At 43.8% G+C, this 24580-nt stretch overlaps 1 protein-coding gene across 2 annotated transcripts in view; it reads right to left on the bottom strand.

Moving 5' to 3' along the window:
- LOC135543512 (protein TANC1-like) overlaps nucleotides 1-16899 on the bottom strand; it is a 47907-nt gene extending 31008 nt beyond the window's left edge. For both annotated transcript variants that reach the window (XM_064970831.1, XM_064970832.1), the window contains exons 1-3: nucleotides 16746-16899; nucleotides 14651-14873; nucleotides 13620-13901 (exon numbers count right to left, since the gene is read on the bottom strand). In XM_064970831.1, the coding sequence (XP_064826903.1) occupies nucleotides 13620-13901; nucleotides 14651-14873; nucleotides 16746-16826 (586 nt within the window). In that variant the 5' untranslated portion in view covers nucleotides 16827-16899. The remainder of the gene's footprint in view (nucleotides 1-13619; nucleotides 13902-14650; nucleotides 14874-16745) is intronic.
- Nucleotides 16900-24580: the final 7681 nt, after the last annotated feature.

Below are 24580 nucleotides of genomic sequence, written 5' to 3'. Positions count from 1 at the left end.
TGTGCACACTGCAACGAAGAAACATGATCAATAGATGTTCTCTTTGTAGATGTTCTCTTTGGTACTGTTCTTTGGCGGCTCACTTTTGGAGTCAGATCCTGGAATGGCTGTTGGGTCAGAAATGTCTGTGTTCAGATGGACGTAGAAACAGTTTGTTTGGAGATCTAAAAAACGAAGATCAATCCATGGAAAATATGATTATACTCTTAGTTCAAGTATTTACTTTTAGCACAAATAGAGAGGTTCAAGACCCTCAGAAGACGTCAACGTGAAATAGAATGTCTATTGCTAAATTAAATAGTAAAATGATAATGTAGTGGGAAAGATGGATTAGTCTGTCAATATCTGAGGGTTGGAATTGAGATTAGAGGGATTGGTTGACTTGACGATGCACTTAGAGTCCAGTGCAAATGGGAGGAGGTTATATGTACGGTGCATTCGGAAAATACTCAGACCCCTTCACTTTTCCACATTTTGTAACGTTGCTGCCTTATTCGAAATTGGATTCAATTGTTTCCCCCTCATCAATCTACACACAATACCCCGTAATGACAAAGCAAAAACAGATTTAAAAAAAATGGTTGCACATTTATAAAAAAATACAAAACTGAAATACCACATTTACATAAGCTTGGTACTTTGTTGAAGCACCTTGGGCAGCGATTACAGCCTTGAGTCTTCATAGGTATGATGCTACAAGCTTGGCAAACCTGTATATGGGTGAGTTTCTCCTATTCTTCTCTGCAGATCCTCTCAAGCTCTGTCAGGTTGGATGGGGAGTGTCGCTGCACTGCTATTTTCAGGTCTCTCCAGAGATGTTTGATCAGGTTCAAGTCCAGGCTTTAGGTGGGCCACTCTAGGACATTCAGAGACTTGTCTCCAAGCCACTCCTGCGTTGTCTTGGCTGTGTGCTTAGAGTCGTTGTCCTGTTGGAAGGTGAACGTTCGCCCCAGTCTGAACGCTCTGGAGAAGGTTTTCATCAAGAATCTCTCTGTAGTTCACTCTGTTCATCTTTCCCTCAATCCTGACTAGTCTCCCAGTCTCTGCCACTGAATAACATCCCCACAGCACGATGCTGCCACCACCATGCTTCACCGTAATGATGGTGCCAGGTTTCCTTCAGACGTGATTCTTGGCATTTAGGCCAAAGAGTTCAATCTTGGTTTCATCAATCCAGATAATCTTCTTTCTCATGGTCTGAGAGTCCTTTAGGTGCCTTTTGGCAAACTCCAAGCGGGCTGTCATGTGCCTTTAACTGAGGAGTGGCTTCCGTCTGGCCACTCTAACATAAAGTCCTGATTGTTGAGTGCTGCAGAGATGGTTGTGGTAGGTTATCCAATCTCCACAGAGGAACTCTGCAGCTCTGTCAGAGTGACCATCAGGTTCTTGGTCACCTCCCTGATTTTGATTTTATTTGGATCTCTTTTAGTCCCCATTGGGACTAATCTTCCAAGAGTCCTTAAACATTAAAATACAATTTATAATACAAACACACTTTCACATATAACACACTATTACAAACATACATAATATACTAACATAATGATCCAATAAATACTCAATCTAAAAAAATATTGATTCTTCATCTACTATAGTCGCACAACATTTCTATGTATTATATTTAAATCATTTTAAAATAATGTTTACATTTCTATATTGAAAGGTTTCTGGTTTGCTCAGTTAATTTATTCCATTTCTTTATTGCTCTAAATCGAAATGTTCTTTTGCCTATTTCTATTTTCTGTCTGGACAACGCATAGATGGTGGACAATCTATTCCTAGTATTTACGGAATCTCTTACCAACTGAATACTGTTGTGAATAGAATTTGGCCATTTTAAATTATGTATATTATGAAATAAAATAAGCATAAGCATCTTATTGATCGATGACCAACCAAGAACATTGCGCATGACTGCAACAGAAGAACCATATCTCCACCTTAAAACAATCCTTGCTGCTTTATTCTGTGCATTCTGCAGCCTCCTAACTTCACTTGATGATGCATTTCCCCAGACCACCAAACAGTAGTTCACCTGAATCTCAATTAATGCTTGTGTTATTTGCTGAATAATTTTTCCTGGTACATATTTAGCTATCCTTCTGATTATGCATGTTGTTTTAATAAATATATATATATATATATATATGTTTATACATAGATTAGTTATTTGAGGCGACCATGATAAGCAGCTGTCTAGCTGCACTCCCTATAGTTTGGTTTCTGACACTTCTTCAATTTGTACTCCTCCCATACTTAATTGTATCCCATGCTGTTTTGGCCTTTTCCTAGTGGAACAGACCAACATAACTTTGGTTTTCTTGGTGTTCAAAACAAGTTTGTTTTGGCAAACCCACTCCCTAATATTCTCTAAATCTCCTTGTAAAGCTTGCTGTACCTGTTGAACCGATTGTCTTGTTGCATAAATTGTAGTACCGTCTGCAAATATAGTAGTTTGAGTTTCAGCTAAGGCATAGGGAAGGTCGTTAGTATACAGTGGGGCGAAAAAGTATTTAGTCAGCCACCAATTCTGCAAGTTCTCCCGCTTAAAAAGATGAGGGGGGCCTGTAATTTTCATCATAGGTACACTTCACCGATGACAGACAAAATTAGAGAAAAAAAATCCAGAAAATCACATTGTAGAATTTTTTATGAATTTATTTGCAAATTATGGTGGAAAATAAGTATTTGGTCAATAACAAAAGTTTATCTCAATACTTTGTTATATACCCTTTGTTGGCAATGACAGAGGTCAAACGTTTTCTGTAAGTCTTCACAAGGTTTTCACACACTGTTGCTGGTATTTTGGCCCATTCCTCCATGCAGATCTCCTCTAGAGCAGTGATGTTTTGGGGCTGTTGCTGGGCAACACGGACTTTCAACTCCCTCCAAAGATTTTCTATGGGGTTGAGATCTGGCAACTGGCTAGGCCACTCCAGGACCTTAATGCTTCTTACGAAGCCACTCCTTCGTTGCCCGGGCAGTGTGTTTGGGATCATTGTCATGCTGAAAGACCCAGCCACGTTTCATCTTCAATGCCCTTGCTGATGGAAGGAGGTTTTCACTCAAAATCTCACGATACATGGCCCCATTCATTCTTTCCTTTACACGGATCAGTCATCATGGTCCCTTTGCAGAAAAACAGCCCCAAAGCATGATGTTTCCACCCCCATGCTTCACAGTAGGTATGGTGTTCTTTGGATGCAACTCAGCATTCTTTGTCCTCCAAACACGACGAGTTGAGTTTTTACCAAAAAGTTATATTTTGGTTTCATCTGACCATATGACATTCTCCCAATCTTCTTCTGGATCATCCAAATGCTCTCTAGCAAACTTCAGATGGGCCTGGACATGTACTGGCTTAAGCAGGGGGACAGGTCTGGCACTGCAGGATTTGAGTCCCTGGCGGCGTAGTGTGTTACTGATGGTAGGCTTTGTTACTTTGGTCCCAGCTCTCTGCAGGTCATTCACTAGGTCCCCCCGTGTGGTTCTGGGATTTTTGCTCACCGTTCTTGTGACCATTTTGACCCCGCGGGGTGAGATCTTGCGTGGAGCCCCAGATCGAGGGAGATTATCAGTGGTCTTGTATGTCTTCCATTTCCTAATAATTGCTCCCACAGTTGATTTCTTCAAACCAAGCTGCTTACCTAATGCAGATTCAGTCTTCCCAGCCTGGTGCAGGTCTACAATTTTGTTTCTGGTGTCCTTTGACAGCTCTTTGGTCTTGGCCATAGTGGAGTTTGGAGTGTGACTGTTTGAGGTTGTGGACAGGTGTCTTTTATACTGATAACAAGTTCAAACAGGTGCCATTAATACAGATAACGAGTGCAGGACAGAAGAGCCCCTTAAAGGTCTGTGAGAGCCAGAAATCTTGCTTGTTTGTAGGTGACCAAATACTTATTTTCCACCATAATTTGCAAATAAATTCATTAAAAATCCTACAATGTGATTTTCTGGATTTTTTTTCTCATTTTGTCTGTCATCGTTGAAGTGTACCTATGATGAAAATTACAGGCCTCTCTCATCTTTTAAGTGGGAGAACTTGCACAATCGGTGGCTGACTAAATACTTTTTTGCCCCACTGTATATTAAATAGATAAGTGGCCCAAGGCAGCTGCCCTGCGGTATTCCACAGTTTAACACATGAGGGGAAGAAAATGAACCATTGATATAGGTGGACTGTTTCCTGTCAGTTAGATATGACTGTACCCAATTCAATGCTGCCTCCTTAAAACCATAATGCATTAATTTTGTCAAAATTATTTCATGATCCACTAAATCAAATGCTGCACTGAAATCTAAAAATAGTACACCCACAAATGTGCCATTATCCATAGCATTGAGCCACTGGTCAGTCATGTCAACCATTGCAGTGGTAGTGGAATGTTTTTTGCGATAAACATGCTGATTGGCTGTAATCAGATAATTATTTTCCATGTACTCCCATATTTGTCTACTCACAATACCCTCCAATATCTTACTGAGTGCAGGGAGTAGACAAATTGGTCGACTATTGGCAGGAGTAATGGGTTCTTTTGCAGTCTTTCGGTATAGGACACAGTTTCGTATGCTTCCATACATTTGCAAACATCCCCTTTTCCAGTGACCAATTAAATATGTATCTCAGTGGAACTGCAACCTGGGGAGCAGCACAGCGAAGCAAAAAATTGTCCATAAGACCATAACCTGTAGATTTACCATCAGGTAATGACTTCAATAGGTTTAACACCTCCTCCACTGACACCGTTTGCAGACTAAAAGAGCAGATCTTGTTGCTCATAATATGATCATCAATCCATTGGACAATAGCTTGTTTGGAAGAATGTATGTTTACATTGTTGCTCAGTAAATTAATTTTCTTTGTAAAAAAATCTGCAAAATGATTGGCAATATCAACTGGTTTTGTTATTGTTCTCCCGTCAACCTCCACACTAGATGGGCATGATGCGATAGATGTACCAAGTAAGCCCTTAACTGTGTTCCATACCTTTTTACAATCATTCTTACAATCAATAAAAGCATTGTTGTAAAATATATATATATTTTTTTGATTCAATTTAACTGCATAATTACGTAATGTTCTATAATTCTGTTAATCAAATTCTAATTTTGACTTGGCTGCTAAGACTTTTGCCATATTTCTTTGAGAAAAAGCCTCACCCAGTTCATCATTAATCCATGGAGATGGACAGGCACCAACAGTACTCTTTCTTATAGGGGCAAGATGGTCCATTACCTCAGTGAGCAAATCAATAAAACATTCTGTAGCGTGATTTAAATCATCCTCTAGATAAATCAGCTCCCAGGGTACAGCAGCCAAATCATTTAGAAATAGCTCATGATTAAATGTTTTAACATTTCTCTTAAACACAATCCTAGGGGGGTTCTTTGGAACCTTGGTGTTTATGGTCACAATATTATGGTCTGTCCAGCCCACTGGCATTGATCTGGCTTTTAAGCATTGCATTGGTATTTTACAGAAAATCAGATCAATGCATGTGTCTGAACAATGACCCAACTTAAATGATGATCTAGTAGTATCATTAACCATTTGTTTCAAACCACAGTTCTTGGCATATCTCATCAATTTTGTTTTATTCAAATTATTGTAATCCTTCCAATTTATATTAAAATCCCCCAAGATAAATACATCTCTGTTGCTATCTGTGGCCTGGTCAAACCCAGTACATAAGTTACCCAGATAGGACAGCTTAGAGCTAGGAGGTCTACACACACATCCTACCAATATGGGTGCCTGGTGAGGCAGATATACTTGAGCCCATAGTGCCTCTACTTGACATACATTAAGGTCATCCCTTCTCTTAAAAGGTATATGATTCTGAATGTACAGTGCTACAGCCCCACCATTCCTAATCCTGTCTCTTCTCAGTAAACTATATCCTTGAATGTTGATTTGCCCATCATTTACAGATGCATCTAAATGTGTTTCGGTCAAAGCCAAAATATGAATATGATTTATGTTGACCAAGTTAAAAGCCTCATGTATTTTGTTAGGAAGGCTACATACATTAACCTGAGCTATATGCAACCCTTTCCTTGTCAAGTGGAGATCCATAGAGCATGTATTCATTATAGTGGAGATCCATAGAGCATGTATTCATTATTGTGGGGATCAATAGAGCAGGTATTCATTATAGTGGGGATCAATAGAGCATGTATTTATTATTGTGGGGATCAATAGAGCATGTATTCATTATTGTGGGGATCAATAGAGCAGGTATTCATTATAGTGGGTATCAATAGAGCATGTATTTATTATTGTGGGGATCAATAGAGCATGTATTCATTATTGTGGGGATCAATAGAGCATGTATTCATTATATTGGAGTTCAATAGAGCATGTATTCATTATTGTGGTGATCAATAGAGCAGGTATTAATTATAGTGGAGATCAATAGAGCATGTATTCATTATAGTGGAGATCAATAGAGCATGTATTCATTATAGTGGAGATCAATAGAGCATGTATTCATTATTGTGGGGATCAATAGAGCATGTATTCATTATAGTGGAGATCAATAGAGCATGTATTCATTATTGTGGAGATCAATAGAGCATGTACTCATTATTGTGGGGATCAATAGAGCATATATTCATTATAGTTGAAGTTGTCATGATACACTACAACACACAAACTCAAATTTGAACATTAAATTAAAATAGCCAGGGAGTTACTCCAGAGTCCCGATACAGTTGCCCGTTGATATAAAGTTTATCCATCACCATGGAGACTCGTTGATTCAGGCAACGCTTTTCCTTCATGATGGGATATAGTTTTTTTCTCCTTTCATTGATCTCGGTGGGGAAGTGATCATTCATTCCAAAATCAGTATTTCTGAGTTCTCTGCCCATGTTCTTCGTCATTTTCTTTTAGCTAAAATTTGTCAAAACATGCAATAATAGCTTGTGGCCTTACCTATTCTATGGACTCTGGAGAAAGTGACATTACACACAACATCAGTGGGCAGTTTTAGTTGAGTTGACATAAAGTCTCGGACTGTGTCCTCACAGCCTCTACTGTTGTCATTCTCCTGTATCCCTGAAAATATTAGATTGTTCCACATTGATGGACACTGTACATCAAGCAAGGTTTCTTTAAGTTGTTTGTTCTCCCTTTGCACCACCTCCACCTTGCCATGAATAGAGTCTACAGTACCTTTCAAAGCTGTGTTCTCTTTCCTTAGATCATCAATCTGACGTTGGCTGAATTCTAGACTGGGACATAATGCACTGATGTCCTCTCGTAATATATCCAATATGTCAAGTCTGGCAAGCCTTTCGTTGATGGATTTTAACAAGTCTACATCCACATCAGTAAACCTCTCCCCACTCGCCCTCTTACTAGGGCATGGTTTGGTTCCACCGTTGATACCTATTGGCCAAACTGGTTTTGTTTTGTTTTGTTGATTTGGTTGGTTGTCCTTCACAATGCTTGAATCCTCCGAAACCAGCGACATGTTTCTTTGAGTTCGTAAGTATCTCGTCAATGAATCGTTCAAGCTCCTCAATGGATTCTGAATCATCCAGCGTGATTACAGGCAGAGGTAAACACACAAACACACTGTTCAGCCGTGGTTTCTTTGCATCAATTCAACCACAAAGTAATCGTGCTCTAATTATCAAGGCCCTTCTTCCCGATTGCTCAGTCTGCCGGGCGGCCAGCTCTAGCAAGAGTCTTGGTGGTTTCAAACTTCTTTCATTTAAGAATTATTATAATTATTATTATTATTTTCACCTTTATTTAACCAGGTAGGCAAGTTGAGAACAAGTTCTCATTTACAATTGCCATCTGGCCAAGGTAAAGCAAAGCATTTCGACACATACAACACAGAGTTACACATGGAGTAAAACAAACATACAGTCAATAATACAGTAGAAAAACAAGTCTATATACGATGTGAGCAAATGAGGTGAGATAAGGGAGGTAAAGGCAAAAAAAGGCCATGGTGGCGAAGTAAATACAATATAGCAAGTAAAACAGTGGAATGGTGGATTTGCAGTGGAAGAATGTGCAAAGTAGAAATAGAAATAATGGGGTGCGAAGGAGCAAAATGAATAAATAAATACAGTGGGGGAAGAGGTAGTTGTTTGGGCTAAATTATAGATGGGCTATGTACAGGTGCAGTAATCTGTGAGCTTCTCTGACAGCTGGTGCTTAAAGCTAGTGAGGGAGATAAGTGTTTCCAGTTTCAGAGAGTTTTGTAGTTCGTTCCAGTCATTGGCAGCAGAGAACTGACAGGAGAGGCGGCCAAAGGAAGATTTGGTTTTGGGGGTGACCAGAGAGATATACCTGCTGGAGCGTGTGCTACAGGTGGGTGCTGCTATGGTGACCAGCGAGCTGAGATAAGGGAGGACTTTACCTTTACCTCTTGTAGATGACCAGGAGCCAGTGGGTTTGGCGACGAGTATGAAGCGAGGGCCAGCCAACGAGAGCGTACAGGTCGCAGTGGTGGGTAGTATATGGGGCTTTGGTGACAAAACGGATGGCACTGTGATAGACTGCATCCAATTTATTGAGTAGGGTATTGGAGGCTATTTTGTAAATGACATCGCCAAAGTTGAGGATCGGTAGGATGGTCAGTTTTACGAGGGTATGTTTGGCAGCATGAGTGAAGGATGCTTTGTTGCGAAATAGGAAGCCAATTCTAGATTTAACTTTGGTTTGGAGATGTTTGATGTGAGTCTGGAAGGAGAGTTTACAGTCTAAACAGACACCTAGGTATTTGTAGTTGTCCACATATTCTAAGTCAGAACCGTCCAGAGTAGTGATGCTGGACGGGCGGGCAGGTGCTGGCAGCGATCGGTTGAAGAGCATGCATTTAGTTTTACTTGTATTTAAGAGCAGTTGGAGGCCACGGAAGGAGAGTTGTATGGCACTGAAGCTCGTCTGGAGGGTTGTTAACTTGTTGAGTGTAGGGGGCAGTATTTTGATGTTTGGATGAAAAAAGTACCCAAATGAAACTGCCTATTTCTCAGGCCCAGAATATAGAATATGCATATACTTGTCAGATTAGGATAGGAAACACTCTAAAGTTTCCAAAACTGTCAAAATATTGTCTGTGAGTATAACAGAACTGATATTGCAGGCGAAAACCTGAGGAAAATCCAACCAGGAAGTGCTGTTTTTCCTGAAACCTCTCTGTTCCTTTGCATGCCTTCCCTCCATTTAAAGGGATATCAACCATATTCATTTTCCTATGGCTTCCACATGGTGTGAACCATCTTTAGACATAGTTTCAGGCTTTTATTCTGAAAAATGAGTGAGAAAGATCACATCGCGTCAGTGGATGGCTGGGTGCCAGCAACGTTTTGCATGCGCAAGCAGCTTAGAGCAGACATTTTCTCTCTCACTCCTATTGAAAAAGCTATGGTCCGGTTGAAATATTATCGATTATATCGATATTGTAAAAACAACCTGAGGATTGATTATAAAAAACGTTTGACATGTTTCTACGAACTTTACGGATATTTGGAATTTTCGTCTGCCTCCTTGTGACCGCTCGAGCCTGTGGATTTCTGAACATAATGAGCCAACCAAATGGAGGTATTTTGGATATAAAAATTATCTTTATGGAACAAAAGGAACATTTATTGTGTAACTGGGAGTCTTGTGAGTGCAAACATGCGAAGATCAACAAAGGTAAGCGAATAATTTGATTGCTTTTCTGACTTTCGTGACCAATCTACTTGGCTGCTAGCTGTTTGTAATGTTTTGTCTGCTGAGAGAGATGTCCTTACATAAACGCTTGGTATGCTTTCGCCGAAAAGCTTTTTTGAAATCTGACAAGCCAGGTGGATTAACAACAAGCTAAGCTATGTTTTGCTATATGTTAAACGGGTGTCCTGACTCTCTGTGGTCACTAAAGATCCCATGGCACTTATCATAAGAGCAGGGGTGTTAACCCCGGTGGCCTGTAGTGTATTTCAGCCATAAGGGAGAGCGATTCAAGACTCTTGTCCTTAAGTAAAATGGGAAACAAATCGGTCATAGTTCTTCCCTTATGCTGCCCATGTTTTGTGACTTTAAATAGTCTGGAGAAAGACACTCAAGGATAAAACACAAAGACACACACAGAGAGCCACACACACACACACACACACACACACACACACACACACACACACACACACACACACAAACACAAACTCGAACGCATCTTATAGGAAATCCTCTCACTCTCTGTGTCCATTTTACTTCTCCCCCGTCCCCTCCTCTCTCTCTTTCTGCCTCTCTTTCTCTCTCATTTGCTCACTCTTTAGCGACTCATTCAAATTGGCGTTGACCACTAGATCAGTCCAAAATGTATGGTGATGATGATCCAAGTGAATCCTCATCCAGCCTGGGATATTAACAGCTCCCTACAGGTCAGGAACATAGCCAGGTTCAGAGACCAGCTCCAATTATACCTGTTCCGTAGCACAATGTTGTGTTTCTAAGGACCAGTCCGTTTAACATGTACACGAACATGAGACATACACACTGGTCCATGTATGCTCTGTAGAACCTGATGTCTTCCATCTGATCAGTTTGGTTTCTGAGCGTTATATATAATGAACCATTAGGTACAGTGGGGCAAAAAAGTATTTAGTCAGCCACCAATTGTGCAAGTTCTCCCACTTAAAAAGATGAGAGAGGCCTGTAAATTTTAACCCCTTGTGAAGACTTACAGAAAACGTTTGACCTCTGTCATTGCCAACAAAGGGTATATAACAAAGTATTGAGATAAACTTTTGTTATTGACCAAATACCTATTTTCCACCATAATTTGCAAATAAATTCATTAAAAATCCTACAATGTAATATTCTGGATTTTTTTCTTTCATTTTGTCTGTCATTGTTGAAGTGTACCTATGATGAAAATTACAGGCACCTCTCATCTTTTTAAGTGGGAGAACTTGCAGAATTGGTGGCTGACTAAATACTTTTTTGCCCCACTGTATAGTAGAGACACGAGGGGTGCCATAAGGAAGCTTAGTAAGGGCTGAGTGCAGGGACAACGATCACATGTGGCAGTACTGATACAGGGAGGAACCATTTAAGGCCCAGATCACTCAGCTCCCTGCCCAACAATAAGGATGCAATGTGTAGTGATATGGAGGAGACTCCACCCAAAGTGGAGCATGTATACGACCACGGGTGAAACCATGTGTTTGTCTAATTCAGCTGTACTGACCCGCTGGGCAGAATCAACTTGGTTTAAAGCTTTCATAGTGCCCGTTGAGTTTGTACTCTGGAAATTAGAACCTAACACATCCTAATTCACTAGTTCTCTCTGCTCTGCTCCACCAGGCCTAGTTCTCTCTGCTCTGCTCCACCAGACCTAGTTCTCTCTGCTCCGCTCCATCAGGCCTAGTTCTCTCTGCTCTGCTCCACCAGGCCTAGTTCTCTCTGCTCTGCTCCACCAGGCCTAGTTCTCTCTGCTCTGCTCCACCAGGCCTAGTTCTCTCTACTCTGCTCCACCAGACCTAGTTCTATCTACTCTGCTCCACCAGACCTAGTTCTCTCTGCTCTGTTCCACCAGACTTAGTTCTCTCTGCTCTGCTCCACCAGGCCTAGTTTCTCTGCTCTGCTCCACCAGACCTAGTTCTCTCTGCTCTGCTCCACCAAACCTAATTCTCTCTACTCTGCTCCACCAGACCTAGTTCTCCCTACTCTGCTCCACCAGACCTAGTCTATCTACTCTGCTCCACCAGACCGAGTTCTCTCTACTCTGAGTGAGAGAGAGGAGATCCAATAGAAGTGGCTTATGAATTCAAGTCTGGCAAAAAAAACAGCTAACTAGATTACAGTCCTTTCCTATGGGAAGCAATCTGCTTGTAGGGGTCTGGATGTGATATAACAGTACAGTAATATCTGGATAGGGAGATGTTCTGTCTTTGTCTGTGTGTGTGTGTGTGTGTGTGTGTGTGTGTGTGTGTGTTTGTGTGTGAGCATATGGGGGTGTGCATGTGATTGTAGTGAATCTGCAGTAACCGTTGTATAGTAGCTAGGACCAGCGCTAGATGGGCTTGAGGCTTCTAGGTTTAATCACTCTATTTGTAGTAAAGCTGTGATTGAAGCATCTCAAATAAATAACACATTTTGTTCCACATGGCAAGGAACTATAGCTCTCTCTCTCTCTCTCTCTCTCTCTCTCTCTCTCTCTCTCCACCTTATGCAGCACATAAATCAATAGTGCGCGGCCCAGCCTCCTGTACTACAGTATAATCTGGCATTACATGAGACCTTTAATCCCCACAGAGTGGAATCAGAAGGGGAATGTCACGTTGCTCGGCTCTGTGACACGTACTGCACAGCTCACAGGGCAGGAGCACCCACTGGAACACCATGTTACAACCCCAACATCACCCTCGTCATGTCCAATCTAGTGAAGAGTCACACCTGGATCTTGGGAAAAAAGCGGTTGGAGGCTGGACCAGGCTATTGTTCAGCGTTAGAACCATTGACCTCAGAGATACAGAGAGACACTTCACATCACACCTCCCAACACCACAATGTCCAGTCTACTGCTGAGTCACCCTAAATCTTGTTCAACCCAGGGCCAGGTTACTGTTAAACAACGTAGAAAACACATTTGACCACGATCTTCCACCTCAAATACATGTCGGTTGGTATAATAATAATCTCAGAGCACTATGACGAAAGCTCCAATGGCAGTTGAATGGCAAGGGGGGGGGGTCTGCCCTCTTTCAATGGCACCGCAGGAATACTGACATTCTATTCACACACGGCGCCACTTAACTCTCAAGCTGTACTGAAATCATCAGGCTTAATGCGGGACTAACACTTCCTCTCTGCTCGGACCACAACGACAGATAGAAACCCATGTAGGGGCGTGGGCTTTGAAAGAAACCAAAACATGTCCTGTGTTACTCCCATCTCCCCCCCCCGCCATCACAACCTGAAAGGGAGGTCTATTTAAACAAATATTGCCATGCATTCTCATTTCAAGTAATTAAAGTTGTTCACGAGCAGCATCCCTAACAAGAGTAGAAGAGTCTGTCAGTCATTGCAGTGGATCCACTCCCCTGAGACCATCACCCCCCCCCCCCCGTCCCCCATCCCCCCACGCTCTCCAAATGGAGTGGCATCTAACGAAGGAAAAGTTGTCTCTTGTTCTCTCAAACACAGAGGAGAAACAGATGTAGGATAACAACGTAAACCCTCCTGGAATACTGTAGCCGGCAGCGTTCACTGTCTCCATCCTCCAGAGACGTAATGCCGTATGCCGTCCTCGTCTAATGACAGAAAGTAGACAGGAAGCAGCTCTGTCTAATGGCTCTTCCACGTCACAGAAACCACTTGGTCAGAAAAAGCTTCAGCTGCAGCTGTTTTAACTACAGAAATGAATGGAGGAAAGAGAACTTCACCACAAAAAAACGATTGGTTCTAGACACCTGGTCAAGGTAGAGCTGTTTCCTCATCTCCTTTCCCTCATCACCGCTAAAAGATAAAAGGACTGGATAGATCTCCAATGTACTGCTTTCATCTATCATGCACTACCAGGCCAGTAATCATAGAGGAAAGGACACAAGGAAATGAGACTAGTTGAGACTATTGAGACACCACCAGTCAGCGGCAAGAGATGGTCACTCACCTGCCACAGAGTTAGGGCGTGGCATCACCAGGGAAGAAGTGCTGTGCGTGTGGCGCTGTGGGAAGGGCCTCTTGGCTGGGGGCGGAGTTCTGGGTGCCTCTAGGATGGTGATTTCAGACCTGGGCGGGGCCTCGCTGCGTCCTGGCAGGTCGTCCTTGGCGACAGGAGGGCAGGAGTCGCCTTGGTGCCCGCCACGCCCAGCGCCCCTCCAGCTGCCATCTTTGCTCAGGTCCAGAGTGGAACCACCGCGATCCTCATTCTCAGGAGAGCTGGTGATGGTAGCTGAGGCACAGGGGGAGTAGACAGGGGTGAAGGGGATTACAAACGACAAAACCAAACTGTTGACTCCTCATGAGTGCCTTTTGGATAAGATCAAGTTAGGAATAGCTGTCATTTCGGATGAGCTCAAACTCTGCTTCAGTTCACTGTAGTTTTCCAGTCTGGTACGTTATTGGCAGTGACACTGTACCGAGTTTAGAGTAAAAGGCCGATCATCAGTCACATCAACAGTGACGAGGCATCAGTCACACATCGACATCAACACAATCAAACGCGTGTACTGTGCACCCTTTGTCCTTATGTATTTACCGAGAAATACAAGCTCTATTTAGGGAGAAAGATGTCCTATTTTAGAAAGTCCAGACCCGTACGCAGCAAAGACAGCAACGTCCCAGTTTTGTCAAGAGGGAACTGAAGCCTCTCGACTAAAGTGGCACAGGCAAAGAGAGAGAGTCGGGAGATAGAAAGAGCCTGAGAACTCAAAGCAAGGTGAAACAAGTATCATCCATCTCTATTTCTTCAGTGCTGAGGCCCTTATATCCTAATCAGGATTATTGACAATGTGAGTACTGAGATATATTGATGACCAATGGAAGGACGAGATGGTGTTTTTTCTTCCATAGAGGTCTCACAATCATGTGCACATATCCATTATTTCTCGGGAGGTGAGAAGAGAACACAACACAAACACAACACAGAAAAAATTGAAATTGATCCAACTATGGGGATGATGGTCTATATAAGCCACTCACCTATGATTCCGCTATCCTGGCTCTCAAATGTGGAGCTGGGGCTCCGGCAGGGACTGGGGCTGAGGAGGGTCCCACCTGGGCTGGGGCTGGGATTGGGAAGACAGGAGGGTGGCCCCCCGGTACTGCTACTACCCAGGGTGGAGCAGGGGCTGTCTGAGCATGGAGACGTAGTGCTGCAGGTCAATGTGGAGCATGGGCTCACCGCCTGGCCAGAGATATTACACTACAGGGAGGGAGGGAGCGAGAGAGGGAGAGAGAGAGAAGGGTGAGAGAGGGACGAGAGAGGGAGAGAGGGATGGGCAGAGAGGGACGAGAGAGAGAAGGGGGAGAGAGGGACGAGAGAGGGAGAGAGAGAGGGATGGGCAGAGAGGGACGAGAGAGAGAAGGGGGAGAGAGGGACGAGAGAGGGAGAGAGGGATGGGCAGAGAGGGACGAGAGAGAGAAGGGGGAGAGAGGGACGAGAGAGGGAGAGAGAGAGGGATGGGCAGAGAGGGACGAGAGAGAGGGATGGGCAGAGAGGGACGAGAGAGAGAAGGGGGAGAGAGGGACGAGAGAGGGAGAGAGGGATGGGCAGAGAGGGACGAGAGAGAGAAGGGGGAGAGGGGGGGAGAGAGGGAGAGAGAGAGGGATGGGCAGAGAGGGGGAGCGAGAAGGGGGAGAGAGGGGAGAGAGGGAGAGAGGGATGGGCAGAGAGGGACGAGAGAGAGAAGGGGGAGAGAGAGAGGGAGAGAGAGAGGGATGGGCAGAGAGGGATGAGAGAGAGAAGGGGGAGAGAGGGATGGGCAGAGAGGGACGAGAGAGGGGGATGGGCAGAGAGGGAGAGAGGGATGGGCAGAGAGGGACAAGAGAGGGATGGGCAGAGAGGGATGAGAGAGAGAAGGGTGAGAGAGGGAGGGAGAGAGGGAGAGAGAGAGGGATGGGCAGAGAGGGATGAGAGAGGGACGAGAGAGGAGAGGGGGATAGAAAGAGGGGGGAGTAGGCGATATCAGTCAAGTAGAAAGTGAGAAGAGATGGATAGAACGTGTGGCAAGAGAAGAGAGATATAGAAAGAGAAAGGGAAGGAAGAAGAGAGAGAGAAAGAGGTGTTTTATTTAAAGCTCTGTCTATGGACAAGTATTATCAGAGGTATAGACCCTGTTGGCCCCATTTCCAGCTGTCCCCAGGTTAATGTATGGTATATAGGTCATTGTAGATAAGTGTGTGTGTGTGTGTGTGTGTGTGTGTCAATGTCCCCCTCTCCTCCCAATGTCCCCAAACCCCAATATCTGCATCCTTCTTCATATGTCTCCAACAACACCCGAACCCTACATTTCCTAGATCCTATAGGTCTCAACTCATCCCAGCACTCAGTGTGTGTGTGTCAATGTCCCCCTCTCCTCCCAATGTCCCCAAACCCCAATATCTGCATCCTTCTTCATATGTCTCCAACAACACCCGAACCCTACATTTCCTAGATCCTATAGGTCTCAACTCATCCCAGCACTCAGCGTTTTTGCAACGTTAGAGAACGTTCAGCTCAGTGCTATTCCCACCTTACCACCCCATCAGTCATCGGAACCAGGACACGGTACACTGCTCACAGCCGACACATTGTCTCTATAAAATTGGCTCCATCTGGAGCTCAGGTGGAGGAAGGAGGTTAGGAAAGTGGGGCAATGCTCAAACTATGATATAATGATACAGTACAGTATATAAACGTCCTGCAGGCTCAACAGCATGTTGCGAACCAATGCAACAAGATTAAAAGCAAGATATTCAACTGACATCACCTTATGTACACATTCCATAAAGAAAATGCCATCACAGTATATACTTTCAAATATTAAGTCAAGACTGCCTCCGATTTTCTTTTTCAACTGGTAATTTACCTTCAAAGTTGTAGTTTCTAAATCTGCAGCTTAACAAAAACAAACTCTCAATCTTGGTTATCATACAAAACATTGCCTTTAAATCTAATTAAAGAAGCCATACAAAAACTCCTCACTTCTGCAAAGAAAACATCAGCCTCCTTTTCATATTTCTGACATCTGACTTTCTCAGTCACTCTCCCTCTTTTCTTCTACCCATCCTTCCCAACATCTTTCATTTCACACACCTTCTTTTCCCTCCGGTCCTCCATGGGGGTGCTAGGCGAGGCTGGGGTCCCTTCTCCCAGTAAGAAGCCCAGCCTGGTCATCAGTTCCTGGTTTGAGAAGGAGGAGGAGCTGGGCTGGAGCTCCGCGTGCAGCTCTGGAGGACAGATGGAGAGAGATGACAGACGAGCGGATCGCTGTGAGCAGCACGACACGACCACACCAAACACACACACACACACCGTTCTGTAGCGCAGCCCAGTTCAGCTCAGTCCAGCTCAATTCCTCCTTCCTGCCTTTCCTCCTACCTGGCTACGTCGATTGGATGGAGGATTATGTATATTATGCCGCTGGAGGAGAGGTTAATGTATATGCATCCACAGGTCAGCAGCAGCGCCGGTCGGCCTCATTACCGATGAAGAGGCTGTGGCTTTCTCAGTCCCCGACTGCATGACTGAAGCAGCTCCGTCTGCGTGTGTGTCCATATGTGTATGTGTGTGTGTGTGTGCCTGCTCAGCGCTCCCGCTTGGTTAGAAGACAGGCGTAGAATCTCAATGAGCTCAGCTCAGCCCTGGCCTCCAGCAGAGGATAGGCGCCTTTGCACCGCCGTCTTTGGCTCTGGCTGACCTGTCCGGACATATTGGGCTGAGATGAGCAATATGGTGCGTTGATACATCACTGAGAAGGGCCTGATGTACCTGACCTTTCACCTCCAGCTCGCCACTGTACAGATGCAGAGGTGGATGAGGAGAGGGTGTTCAATACGACACCTCTATATCCTGTTTACAGTGAGTTGGAAAATATGAGGATGTCTAGGAAACAGAGATACTATTGAGAGAGATGAGGAAGAAGGGAAGGAATGTGGGAGGGCCGAGACACAGCTTGTTGGGCGTTAGTTACTCTCAACCCTTCGTGGGTTAGACACCTTCTCAACCATTACTCCCCTCAATCCCTCTTGGGAAAAGGAGTTCCAAAAGGTGAACCCTTTTTGGTTCCAGGTAGAACCCTTTTTGGATTCAGCTGGAACTCATTTGGGTTCCATGTAGAACCCTCTGTGGGAAAGGGTTTTTACATAGAACCCAAAAGGGTTCTACCTGGAACCAGAAAGGGCTCTTCAAAAGGTTCTCCTGTGGGGACAGCCGAAGAACCGTTTTAGGTTCTAGAATGCACCTTTTTTTCTAAGTGTATTCCTCCATCAATCCCCCCCCCCAAGCCCTCAGGATCGCCCCATTCTTTCAATCTCACTGTCGATGTCCTCTCCCCGCCTCCACATAATCCATTGCTCTCTCCAATGAACCGTAGAGATGATGCAATACACAGTAAGCAAATAAGAGGAAACAGCCACCACCACCTCACTATTGCATATCCCTCCTCTCTTCTCCCGCCCCCTAAAGTCACAACTTCCTCCATCTCTCAGGCAAGGGGCGGTGATGAAACGAGCTGCCGGGTTAGACGAAAGGCAGGCACCGGCACCGGCACCTTTCCTACACAGCAGAGATCACACGTAGAGCTGTTAATCACAGACAGCGAGGGAGACAGAAGGACAAACAGACGCTTGGTGGCACAGGGGGCCGGACTGTCTGCAAGAGATCTGACTGTCTGGCTGGAGCTCCTGATTCAACGGTGTACATTACAAATGGGAAAGAAAAAGAGACCGTCAATGCCAGGGTAGTCGGGTGCCATCTCAGATGGAAATCATAACAGGGGTATCACCTGAACTAAATGAATCCTGTGATGTCACCCTCCATTATCCAGCTTCATGGAAGTGAAGTAGCAAACCAACCGTAGTCACAGCAGCTGTCACATTAGCAGCTCCCTTCCACATTATCACTCTGATACATGTTCTCTTTCTGTGAAAAACATACATCCAAAGTCTTTTGGTCCACACTGGGTTGTGTAATAGACCGGGAGCTGGAGCACGCTTGGTTCTTTCTGGCAGAAGGTTGTTCAATCAAATCTTAGCACACTTCAACCCACTGTGCACAGACGCCAGTTTAACGTCTATTTTTGAATTGCAATTGCTTGAGTGGTCAACTAACGTGGAATCAACAACAACGAAAAGTCACAAAGACATCAGATTAAGGTTCAAAGTTGGGCGGGGAAAAAATATGAAATTCCCTTACGTTGCTGACTTTTTGGAAATCCAATCATTTTCCCACGTTGATTCAATGTCCTCACATGACATTTTTGGGGGGATAGAATGATGTGGAAACCAGTGGAGGCTGCTGATGGGAGGACGGCAACTAATAATGGCTGAAATGGAGTCAATGGAATGGTATCAAACGTGGTTTGCATGTGACGCCATTCCATTGACTCCATCCCAGCCATTAGTATGAGCCATCCTCCCCTCAGCAGCCTCCACTGGTGAAAACAATGTTGATTCAAACAGTTCAGAGGAAAGGCACTCGGGTCAAAGCAGAGATCCACAGAAACTGAGAACAAGATCTGACTCTGCACCCTCTGTCTCAAGGAAACAACCCCTTCAAATTCGGGGAGAAATTCTTGTATTCTTGTTTTTTTTTGTGCAAAAGAGAATAATGATGTGGCCTGTCAGTCATTACCAAAGTCAGAGTCATTACCGAACATTGAATTCATAGTATACACTGAAATGTATTTTACAGCTATTCATTTCTAATCAATTCATTTGTTTGAGTCTGCTGAGTTGGTTTCGAAAGGCAAACCTAATAATCTTATATGCTGTTGAAATTATACCTCGGCACCATTCAGGGTTCATTAAAATTCATAACGAGCTAAGCACATGGAAAAGCAAATATGGAAAACATCCCATTGAAAAGTATTGCAAATTAACACAACAATTTGAAGGAAATGGTTAGTAAATGTATGTTATAATGATCTAGATTTACTTTACATTCATAATGGTTATTGGAGATACATTGTGGGTCTATGTGGGCAGTGGGAAATGGTGGTTACTGTTTTAAAAAGCTACCCTCAAATCACACAACTGTGGCTAAAACTAAACAAGACAAACCGAGAGAGAGAAAGTGAGAGGGAGGGTGTGAGAGTGAGACACAGAGAGAGAAAGAGAATGAGAGAGAGAGAGAGAGAGAGAGAGAGAGAGAGAGAGAGAGAGAGAGAGAGAGAACAAGATAGATTGAGGATGCAGTATATCAGCCAATGTCTCCATCCATTGCCTAAGTGCCCAACTGATTTCCCACCTGAGGTCAGGAAGCTATAATCAGTGAACCTCTGCGTTCAGCTCTCCATGGCACTATTAGGAACAACACCTCGTAACTAAAACAACCAGACACTATTGAAAGCTTCATCAATCGAACTCTGACCTCTGCGCGACAAATTCCAGGAAGGGGGTTCAGAATGATTGAAACACACAGTAAACAGACCAGCACGCTGTCGCTGCTGGTTACGAGAAGCAGAGGGAGAAGAGCGGAGCTTGGCAACAAGAGGGCAGGAGGATGCTGGAGACAGGCTGCTCCGCCTCAGGACTAGCCCCCAGCCTCTCCACATAGACAGCTGTGCAGGGGATGGCTGGCATTTACACTGTTACCCTCAGCACCACTTAGGTTTGGCAGGTCAATTAAACACATGCGCATGGACACATGCATCCACGTGCACAAATACGCTTGCACAAACTGTACATGTGCAGTTGGAAAAATAACAGCAGGCGCTAAATCAACTAACATGTAAACAAAACTATGGAAGATTTGTTCTCTTCTCTCTATCCTCTGTACCTCTCTTCCTCCTTTTCCAAATGTACCGTACCGCATGTCATTCTCTCTCCCCTCCCTTTGTCTCGCATCCACAACTCTCTGTGCAGACACGCTCACACTCACCTCTCTGGGAAGTCTTGCTATTGTTCAGAGCGAAGACGAACGCATCTCCAGGAAAAGAAGGACTCTCCACATACTCCAGCTTCCTGTACGGACCTTCAGTCAGAGCAACAGAGAGAGAGAGTGAGATGGGGGTAACGAGAAAGGGAAGAGAAAGTGAGAGAGAGAGAGAGAGAGAGAGAGAAATTCAACTCTTCCAGATGGGATTTGCAGTCGGGAATTTGAATTTCTCCCACCAGTTGGGAGAAGCCAGCATGAGCTCGGATACATGCAGTACAGTATAAACTAATCCCTGTGATGATAACAGCTCAAATCGCCAACATGAGTGTCTGTGTGTGTGTGTCTGTGTGTGTTGAGGTAAAGGTCCACACCACGACAGTAAACTTGAAGCTTCAGCTTGATGCACACCGCACTGCCACCTAGTGTTACTCAGCTAGAATGCCGAAGACACAAACATTGAAGACATCTAAACATAATCTTCCAAAAAAGGTATACCGTTCCTTTCCAAAGCTGAGCAGTGGGGGGCACTGGGTCAGTGAGAAAGAGGTTGAACTGTGGAGAGTAGAAACCCAGTTACTACATAACCCTGGCCTGCCACTGAGAAATCAAGGCATAGTAGAAATAATCAAAAAGCTAATGACATACTATTTGCTTTCTAAACTTCCCCAGCATTCAGTCCTTGGAGATACAGTGAGTTGTTGTTATTGTTGTATGGTATCCTGGACAGCATGTACATTTGACAATGGGATTTGAGCATAATCTACTATTTCTCCCAGGGGAAATAAAGTGCGAGCTGTGTGAATAGCCTTTAATCAATCACTAGGCATGTACTGGCTGTGCTATAAACCCACTGGACTTAAAAACCAGGCAGAGCCATCATAACCTAATCTCCACAAAGAGCACACAAGAGCCTGTCAGAACCGTGGGAGCTACAGACCAGCACATGTGATCAATATGCATACGAGCCGGACTCGTCGCTAGGCTAGCAACGAACATAGCAACGAGAACAAGGTGACCTGCAAAAAAGAGCATGATGAAAGTATATTTGTTTTTACAGATGATCTATAGATGTGCCCTTCCCTCTGTGTGTGTATGTGTGTGTGTATGTGTGTGTACAGTTGAAGTCGTAAGTTTACATACACTTAGGTTGGATTCATTAAAACTCGTTTTTCAACCACTCCATACATTTCTTGTTAACAAACTATAGTTTTGGCAAGTCAGTTAGGACATCTACTTTGTGCGTGACACAAGTAAATTTTCCAACAATTGTTTAGAGACAGATTATTTCACAGAATCACAATTCCAGAGGGTCAGAAGTTTACATACACTAAGTTGACTGTGCCTTTAAACAGTTTGGAAAATTCCAGAAAAAAATGTCATGGCTTTAGGAGCTTCTGATAGGCGAATTGACATCATTTGAGTAAATTGGAGGTGTACCTGTGGATGTATGAAGGCCTACCTTCAAACTCAGTACCTCTTTGCTTGACATCATGGGAAAATCAAAAGAAATCAGCCAAGACATCAGAAAAAAATGGGAGCAATTTCCATACGCCTGAAGGTACAACGTTCATCTGTACAAACAATAGTACGCAAGTATAAACACCATGGGACCTCGCAGCCGTCATACCGCTCAGGAAGGAGATGTGTTCTGTCTCCTAGAGATGAACGAACGTACTTTGGTGCGAAAAGTGCAAATCAATCCCAGAACAACAGAAAAGGACCTTGTGAAGATGCTGGAGGAAACAGGTACAGAAGTATCTATATCCACATAAAACGAGTCCTATATCGACATAACCTCAGCAAGGAAGAAGCCACTGCTCCAAAACCGCCATAAAAAAGCCAGACTACGGTTTGCAACTGCACATAGGGACAAAGATCGTACTTTTTGGAGAAATGTCCTCTGGTCTGATGAAACAAAAATAGAACTGTTTGGCCATAATGACCATTCTTATATTTGGAGGAAAAAGGGGGAGGCTTGCAAGCCGAAGAACACCATCCCAAACATGAAGCATGGGGGTGGCAGCATCATGTTGTGGGAGTGCTTTGCTGCAGGAGGGACTGGTGCACTTCACAAAATAGATGGCATCATGAGGCAAAAAAATTATGTGGATATATTGAAGCAACATCTCAAGACATCAGAGTTAAAGCTTGGTCGCAAATGGGTCCTCCAAACGGACAATGACCACAAGCATACTTCCAAAGTTGTGGCAAAACGGCTTAAGGACAACAAAGTCAAGGTATTGGAGGAGTGGCCATCACAAAGCCCTGATCTGAAATCCATAGAAAATGTGTGGGCAGAACTGAAAAAGCGTGTGCGAGCAAGGAGGCCTACATTCATGACTCAGTTACACCAGCTCTGTTAGGAGGAATGGGCCAAAATTCACCCAACTTATTGTGGGAAGGTTGTGGAAGGCTACCCGAAACGTTTGACCCAAGTTAAACATTTAAAGGCAATGCTACCAAATACTAATTGAGTGTACGTAAATGTGATGAAAGAAAAAAAGCTGAAATAAATAATTCTCTCTACTATTATTCTGACATTTCACACTAAAATAAAGTGGTGATCCTAACTGACCTATGACAGGGAATTTTTACTAGGATTAAATGTCAGGAATTGTGAAAAACTGAGTTTAAATGTATTTGGCTAAGGTGGATGTAAACTTCAGACTTCAACTGTATATGTGTGTTCATTAGAAGAACAAAAGCCTGGTGAATGGCTGTTACAGTACCTGGGGACTTGATGCCCATATGTGAGGGCATTATGTAGGACTGGCGATGGACCAGGGGCGAGGAAGGCAGGGAGATGGACTCCCCCTTAGCCAGCTTCCCCCTCGGCCTGCCCCTTGAGGGGTGGGGGTGGTGGGCATGGCTAGGTTCCTGGTAGTGGGTCACCCAAGCACCAGCACCCCTTCGTTGGATACTGTGGCTGTGGTAATCAGTGACTACCGCTAGCGAGAGGCGAGGGAGATATAGTGGGAAAGGTAAGAGAGATTAAAAGGGGTCAGAAAAGAAGAGAGAGAGAGCGAGAGAGAGAACAAATTAAACTGTAATCAATAACAGGGCCTATCAAAAGGTCTGGAAACGTAAAGGGATAATCCACCCCAAACCACTAATTCTTATGATTAACAGTGTTAAATAACACTAATATGTGAAAACAATATTTTTTTGTGAACAAATGTTTAATTTTGTCGTTACAACAAGGTTGGTTGCAACATGTGAAAATCGTAGTGGAAATCTGTTGCAGCTCAAGTCGACTACAAAACCCACAATGCAATGCTATCTGGGCTGGCTGGCTATTTAGCTAAGTAGCAAACGTATCTACACACAATAATACCAAAGTCAATATCAGCATGTGAAGTAGCTAGCTATCTGTAAAATTGCCTAAACCAACTGCACTAGCAATTTAGGAGTCTATCTCACCGAGTTCAACCTGAAGTTCATCTCTGACTGGAGTGAGTGCAGAGGATGTTGCTATGGCAACACTGGCCCTTTCCCACCTTTCCCACAGACAGGGCGCATTGTGGGATGCTACTTGAAAGAGAAACTGAGTTGAATCATTTTGTACACTGTTTAGATTGAGCACAAAAAAAGTGTTATTAAATGTGATAGTGTGTGTGAGGAGAACCATGTAGCTCTGACTCGTTCCGACACGAATTCCTGATTTCACAGATGGACCACTTAGAAGTTAAATCATGGGGGATTTATTATTATTATTTTTTAACTTACTGATAGAACATAGGCTTTCACCAAATTGACAGGAGTTGTATGATTTTTATTTCTAGGGTGGGTTATCCCTTTAAACAGGACCGTCAAATACATGTTTTGAAGCAACAATAAGTGGACGACATCCCCTTGCATTAAGAGACCGGATCTATTCTTGAAGTCTAGTAGTCATTGCAGTTCGTGGCTACTAACTGATGCATAGAGTGCAATAATAACACTGGGGCTGGAGTAGTATGTAATGTATGTAATGCTACAAAACAATGACATTAAAGCAGCCCATTGAAATATCGCATGGTTTATACAGTGACCTCATTCCTGTGGAAGACAAG

Source organism: Oncorhynchus masou, chromosome 7, assembly GCF_036934945.1.
Source record: "Oncorhynchus masou masou isolate Uvic2021 chromosome 7, UVic_Omas_1.1, whole genome shotgun sequence".
Lineage (NCBI taxonomy): Eukaryota > Metazoa > Chordata > Actinopteri > Salmoniformes > Salmonidae > Oncorhynchus > Oncorhynchus masou.
Note: the sequence above shows the minus strand (reverse complement) of the source record. Positions and strands in the feature narration are given on the sequence as shown.